Genomic DNA, 7,500 nt, shown 5'->3' with positions numbered 1-7,500 from the left:
GTGAGTTCCATGTAGATGGAGAAGGCTGGAGTGGACGATATAGAACACTGACATCGGTGTCTGATCTCCCCAGACATCCGTGTCTGATCTCCCCAGACATTGGTTTCTGATCTCCCCAGACACCGGTGTCGGATCTCCCCAGACATCCGTGTCTGATCTCCCCAGACATCCGTGTCGGATCTCCCCAGACATCCGTGTCTGATCTCCCCAGACATCGGTGTCTGATCTCCCCAGACATCGGTGTCTGATCTCCCCAGACATCGGTGTCTGATCTCCCCAGACATCCGTGTCGGATCTCCCCAGACATCCGTGTCGGATCTCCCCAGACATCCGTGTCGGATCTCACTAATGCTCCTGTAGATGAATGATCACAAATCTCCACAGTTACGCTTTAACATCTAGTGGATGAGAAGAGTGGAGGTTCAGGTGTGGGATGTTCAGGTGACACACACACGATATCTCATACTTTAATCCAATAAGACCAACCACCCCCCCACCCCCCACCCCCACACACACACACACACACACAAGGCCTTCTCAACCCTAACACGTAATCACGAGACTGAAATCAATTAGCGTAGCTCTTGTAATTTCACACCACTGAGTACGTCCTGGATTGTGGGGCTGAGACCGGCTTTCTCCTCTACAGCTCGCTAAATTCTGATTAAACTACGCTCGATATTATAGAAGGAAAGAAGTCGAGAGTTTCATTTGCACACTTCTGAGGTAATGAAATATCAGATTCGGGTTATTTCATTTCATACAAGTGATTTATATGAAAACAGATAAAGTAAAGAATGAGTTCAATCCCAAAACACCAATAGCTGTCCTTTTTTTTCCCCTCCTCTCTCTCTTCTAAAATACTTTGTGTATGCAAACTCACCGCACTGGGGCTTCAACAGAAACCCAAAACCTCGTTATGGAAGTGATTCACAGGGGAGATAATTAGCAGGTTATGAGCTAGTACATCCTTACCTGCTGTGGGTTTGTGAATCATTCCCTATAAAACGCTCAGACGGACACTGCTTCGTAATCGGTGCGCCTGCCTTCTAATAAAAAACAAATATTGTTGACGTATTCAGGAATATTTTTATCCTCCAGACTTATTTCGGCGCTTTTAAAGGGCTGTAAAACGTCAGGACATGATGTTAGTTCCTCTGAATCATTTACGCTAATGTCCTGGTTTTTCTGTGCAGAAGAGTGGCCGTTAAAACCCGTCCGCCGGATTGTGCTCTTTTCACGCCGAGCTCAGAGCAACACCTAATATATTCACACCGCAGTTATTTATAACTTATGTGATACGCGCTTCATCCGACATCGTTAAAATTCCCGAAAACGAAAGTATGGCTTGTTGAGTTTAATAGAGCACGAGAGCCAGAGCTCAATGTGAGAAAGTAACATGCAGCAAAATCTCTCTCACTCTCACTCATTTTCTACCGCTTATCCGAACTACCTCGGGTCACGGGGAGCCTGTGCCTATCTCAGGCGTCATCGGGCATCAAGGCAGGATACACCCTGGACGGAGTGCCAACCCATCGTAGGGCACACACACACACTCTCATTCACTCACACAATCACACACTACGGACAATTTTCCAGAGATGCCAATCAACCTAGCATGCATGTCTTTGGACCGGGGGAGGAAACCGGAGTACCCGGAGGAAACCCCCGAGGCACGGGGAGAACATGCAAACTCCACACACACAAGGCGGAGACGGGAATCAAACTCCCAACCCTGGAGGTGTGAGGCGAACGTGCTAACCACTAAGCCACCGTGCCCCCCTGCAGCAAAACTTATTCTGCTTTAAAAAAAAAAGAAAAGAATTAAACTCAAAATTCCTCTGATTCTTTAAGTTGTTTTTTTTTTACGGCACGTAAATTCACATTTGCTCCGATTTCTCCTCAAACGCCGAATTACATTTTGCTTCTGTTTTCAGCTCGTGAAATTTTTTGATCGGATTTTAAACCAAACTGTTGACGCATCTTTTCCAGGTCGTATGTACAAGCTGAGCTGAGCGCACAGGAGCGCACAGGAGCACTACCAACATTACAAGCGGGAAATTTGGGATTGTTGAGTTCTGAATTTCCGTGTCGGGTCGCGTCAGTAAGGAAACACGGATAATCCCGTGGAAGTCCCACCTTTTTGAAGTTGCTCTGCTTGCTCGTGCCTCTCTCGGTGTTCTCGTTATGGAGGATGTCCAGATGAGTCTCTCGCTCCTTCAACTTCAAGGACTCGATCTCCGTCTTCAGCTCGTTCAGCTGCTCCTGTAGGTGTTTGCTTTTCTCCATGTACTCCACCCTGAAAATACGACGTGAGACGACACGGTAACGGAAACAGATAACAACACAGAAAAAAAAAAACGACGTGAAAGGACATTCTGAAGGGACGACGGAGGAGACGAGAACGTCCTGCGTTTCTAACAACACACACAGTCGGCTGACGTTACATCGTCATAAGACGATACATTGCTTATAAAAGGTGGAAGGTGGGCGGGGCCTCCCTAGAGTCAGTTAGCGGCAGAGAGTCTGGAGACTGTTCTTTAGAGGTAAAGTGCTACTCATGTCAAAGCTGGACAGTCTGCTTTAGTCAAAACCCTGATGTAAAAAAGGCTTAAAGACAAAGTGAGTATAAAAAAAAGATCTCAGTAGGTGTTCTGCTCTGATCTGGAACAGGAAATCGATCTAGTCGACGTACAGACCGGATTTCATTCACAAGTCCTACTCACTTTTCCTTCTCGATCTCCATAGACAGGCGTTTCATATCAGTGTCTTTAAAGTCAAAGCTCAGGTTCTCCATGCTGAAGCTCAGGTCAGATGGGAGGATGTTTGAAGGCAGAGCCATGGCCTGGAGGTGAGGAGAGGGAGAGGATGAGGGAGAGGATGAGGGAGAGGGAGAGGGAGAGAGAGAGGAGAGGATGAGGGAGAGGATGAGGGAGAGGGAGAGAGAGAGGAGGGAGAGAGGAGAGAGAGGGAGAGAGAGGAGAGAGAGGAGAGGAGAGGAGAGAGAGAGAGGGAAAGGGAGAGGAGAGGAGAGGAGAGGGGGAGGAGAAGAGAGGAGAGGAGCGGGAGAGAGAGAGGGAAAGGGAGAGGGAAAGGGAGAGGAAAGGGAGAGGATGAGGGAGAGGAGAGGGGGAGAAGAGAGGAGACGAGAGGAGAGGGGGAGAAGAGAGGAGAGGAGAGGAGAGGGAGAGAGCAGAGAGGAGAGGGAGAGGAGAGGAGAGGGGGAGGAGAAGAGAGGAGAGGAGAAAATTAAAGAGAAGAAGAGAAGAGAAGGAGGAAGAGGGAGATGAAGAGAAGAGGGAGAGGAAGAGATGAGCAAAGAAGAGAAAATATCAATAATCGTTTCTCCATAAAACACAATATGCATGAATGTGTTGCCAGTGTTGAATAAAAAACTGTCAGAATTTGTTATAGAATTATATTATAAAAAAAAATTACACACACAAAAATACAAAAATATAAAATTCTTTTTAATCTGAACCTTTTTAAAATATTTTAAAAAGGTTCAGATTAAATGGAATTTTATGTTTTTGTTTAATTATATTTACAAAATTCTAAAACGTTCACATTAAATTCGAATTTTGATCGAACCCAAATACAGTGGAGTTCAGACGGCTTGGACGATTCCCTGTCTGAACACCAGGGGGCGCTCTGGCAGGCTTTGTTTATGTCCTGTTCCATGTGTCTGTGTATTTGCTTTGATATAAATCAGTGGCCTTTTTTCCCATAGACTCCCATTATAAACTTTGGAGGTTTATAACTCGACAAGCTTTCGAACTATCTACACCAAACTCGTCCAGCTCCTTTAGGGTGATACTCGGAACAAAGCTTTAAATTGGTGTACCAACTGGCCTTTCGGTTGTCCCGCAGCCCCGCCCCCAATATATGCAAAATCAAAAAAAACTTTTTACAACATGGACATGTGACATATCAAAACACTCAGAACAATGAGGGGAACTTCCTCATGGGTATTCTGATCACGTGATGTCACGTGAAAATAATACATTTGCACAACATGAGCATGTGACATATCAAAACACTCAGCCCAAGGATTACGTGTTTTTGGCCCCGGTTGGTGGGGTGAGGTGGGGTGGGGTGTTAATCTGTTCAGTGATATGCAAGACACATAACGTTTGCCTTAATTTATTGCAAATCTGATAATTAGATGCTTGTGTGTGACTGAGACTCAGGGATGCCGTGTTAATGCGCGTTTCCGTTGGATAACTCCTAAAAAGTTTGTGATACATTTCCATATAAGGATTTTATTTTTTATGGCTTCTATTACATTACATTATATACACTATATATCCACACACAGACACACACAGACACACACACACACACGTTGTACTCAAGCAGCTTTATCTTTATATTTATATTCAAAGCATCTAGAAAAAACCTCCACATGGGGTGAACATGTCACTCGGTTCTACAGAGCGGTAATTTGTGACTTTCTGGTCCGTCTATCAGCTCGGCAGAAACTATTCTCTCTTATCTGGTCGACTCGGGACTGATAAAGCTGTACGACTGCGACAGAGAGCACGGAATTAAATCACTGTGCTTTTCTCTACAGACTGAGATTTGGAATAGCGGAAAGCTGACGTACAGAATACTCACGAGACCGAGCTAAGAAAACCGCGTTAATCCATGAAACAGGAAGTTAGGAATAAATCACAACAAGGAATGTTGTTATAGGAAAATACACATTGATCCAATCAGTCATGGTTTATTTCCTCATAACACCGCATCCTAAAATGTTTTATTCATCTCGTATCGTTGTCGCCGTAGGATCGGCTGATAGATTGTCTGATAACGGACCGGAAAACCAAAACTGCCTCTACTATTAATAAGCTATTGAGTCTTTTTAAAGAATGAAATCAAATGTTTTATAGTTTTTTCCTACAGTTCATCTAAAAAAAAACTAGTCAAGTCTAAAAAGAGAAGATCTGCTGCTCAGGAGTACCGAGTAAGGTGATTTGCTGGTGATCTCCAGCAGCTTATATTTGGCTCTGCGCTCAGACTCTCTGGCCTCCTGCAGGTCCTGCTTCAGCTGATCGGCTTCCTTGGCTCTGTGGAGTATAAAAGAGAGTGTGAGGTAAACAGGAGACACGTTTATTTACTCGTGGATGTGTGAGACACTGCACTGAGCCTCAGCTCAGTTTACTGCTGTAATGGAGAGGAAATTCATTCCGAAAGCTCAAAAAGCAAAAATAAATAAAGCTTAACAGGTCCACAGACACACACAATGCTAACAGAAGCTAACAGAGCCACAGACACACACAATGCTAACAGGTCCACAGACACACACAATGCTAACAGAGCCACAGACACACACAATGCTAACAGAGCCACAGACACACACAATGCTAACAGAGCCACAGACACACACAATGCTAACAGAGCCACAGACACACACAATGCTAACAGAGCCACAGACACACACAATGCTAACAGAGCCACAGACACACACAATGCTAACAGAGCCACAGACACACACAATGCTAACAGAGCCACAGACACACACAATGCTAACAGAGCCACAGACACACACAATGCTAACAGAGCCACAGACACACACAATGCTAACAGAGCCACAGACACACACAATGCTAACAGAGCCACAGACACACACAATGCTGACAGAGCCACAGGCACACACAATGCTAACAGAGCCACAGACACACACAATGCTAACAGAGCCACAGACACACACAATGCTGACAGAGCCACAGACACACACAATGCTGACAGAGCCACAGACACACACAATGCTAACAGAGCCACAGACACACACAATGCTAACAGAGCCACAGACACACACAATGCTAACAGAGCCAGAGCCAGAAGTGTGTGTGTGTATATATATAATATTTATGTATGTATTATATGTGGGTACGAACCGCCTGTCAGATTCTTCAGCCATTTTAAGGGCGAGCATCTCAGCCTCCAGCATCTTCTGTTCGATCAGCCTTTTCTCCTCCTCGCTGCGGATCGCCGTCATCTTAAAGATTTAAACACATCGCAGCGCTTCGATGAGACCTGCTATAATCCATTTCAGTTCTCATTTGAAGGGAGGTTGAATTAAAAATGTATATATTTAGAATTATTTATATATTTGGAATTTATTATATTATGTTGAATATTTATTAAATGATTATTCTATTTTAGTGATTTTATGTAATTCGGATTTTACTGACGGGAAGAAGAAGAAGGAGGAGGAGGAGGAGGAGGAGGAAGAAGAAGAAGAAGAAGAAGAAGAAGAAGAAGAAGAAGAAGAAGATGAAGAAGAAGAAGGAGAAGAAGAAGAAGAAGAAGAAGAAGAAGAAGAAGAAGAAGAAGAAGGAGATGAAGAAGAAGAAGGAGAAGAAGAAGGAGATGAAGAAGAAGAAGAAGATGAAGAAGAAGAAGGAGATGAAGAAGAAGAAGGAGATGAAGAAGAAGAAGAAGAAGATGAAGAAGAAGAAGGAGATGAAGAAGAAGAAGAAGATGAAGAAGAAGAAGGAGATGAAGAAGAAGAAGAAGATGAAGAAGAAGAAGGAGATGAAGAAGAAGATGAAGAAGAAGAAGGAGATGAAGAAGAAGAAGGAGATGAAGAAGAAGAAGGAGATGAAGAAGAAGAAGGAGATGAAGAAGAAGAAGATGAAGAAGAAGGAGATGAAGAAGAAGAAGAAGGAGATGAAGAAGAAGAAGAAGAAGGAGATGAAGAAGAAGAAGAAGGAGATGAAGAAGAAGAAGGAGATGAAGAAGAAGAAGAAGAAGGAGAAGGAGAAGATGGAGAAGATGGAGAAGATGAAGAAGAAGAAGAAGAAGAAGAAGAAGAAGAAGAAGAAGGAGAAGAAGGAGAAGAAGAAGGAGAAGGAGAAGATGGAGAAGATGGAGAAGATGAAGAAGAAGAAGAAGAAGAAGAAGAAGAAGAAGAAGGAGAAGAAGGAGAAGAAGAAGGAGAAGAAGAGGAAGAGGAGGAGGAAAAAAGGTCCAATGAAGCACTTCCAGGAAGGAGCTTGGGACAGTAATACACATCAAATAAAAACATGGAAAGTGTTCATATGTTTTATACTTCACTGTAGGTTGTGACACAGTGTGTGTGTGTGTGTGTGTGTGTGTGTGTGTGTGTGTGTGTGTGTGTGTATATGTATGAAAAACAGATCACAGTGTAAAAGGAAGATGGGGTCATGTGACGGTTGGATTCTTTGTGTAATTAATGGGATTTATTCTTCCAGCTTGTTAGCGGTGAGACGCTGAGTGAAATCCTGAAGCTTGATATTAAGACGTACTTTAATCCGCTGGATCTCCTGCTCTGCCTCGGCTGCCTTCTGAGCCAACAGGTTGGCCTCTTCCTCAGCGATCTGAGCTTTCTCTGCTAACAGATCAGCCGTCTCCTCTGAGCGCAGCTACACACACACACACACACGTTCTGTTATTGTAGGCAAACAGACAACACTGCTTGTTTTTTCTAATATAATATTTGAATTAAATTGAATGTTTTGGATACCACTATTA

At 43.7% G+C, this 7,500-nt stretch overlaps 1 protein-coding gene across 1 annotated transcript in view; it reads right to left on the bottom strand.

The window, feature by feature from the left end:
• nf2a (NF2, moesin-ezrin-radixin like (MERLIN) tumor suppressor a) overlaps positions 1–7,500 on the bottom strand; it is a 39,618-nt gene that overhangs the window by 4,472 nt on the left and 27,646 nt on the right. Inside the window, exons 12-16 of the mRNA XM_060883169.1 lie at positions 7,275–7,391; positions 5,901–6,001; positions 4,964–5,069; positions 2,727–2,845; positions 2,140–2,299 (exon numbers count right to left, since the gene is read on the bottom strand). Coding sequence (XP_060739152.1) covers positions 2,140–2,299; positions 2,727–2,845; positions 4,964–5,069; positions 5,901–6,001; positions 7,275–7,391 — 603 coding nt within the window. The remainder of the gene's footprint in view (positions 1–2,139; positions 2,300–2,726; positions 2,846–4,963; positions 5,070–5,900; positions 6,002–7,274; positions 7,392–7,500) is intronic.

The sequence above is a fragment of the Tachysurus vachellii genome, chromosome 12 (genome assembly GCF_030014155.1).
Source record: "Tachysurus vachellii isolate PV-2020 chromosome 12, HZAU_Pvac_v1, whole genome shotgun sequence".
In the NCBI taxonomy this organism is placed as follows: Eukaryota; Metazoa; Chordata; class Actinopteri; order Siluriformes; family Bagridae; genus Tachysurus; species Tachysurus vachellii.
This window is presented reverse-complemented; position numbering and strand designations above follow the sequence as displayed.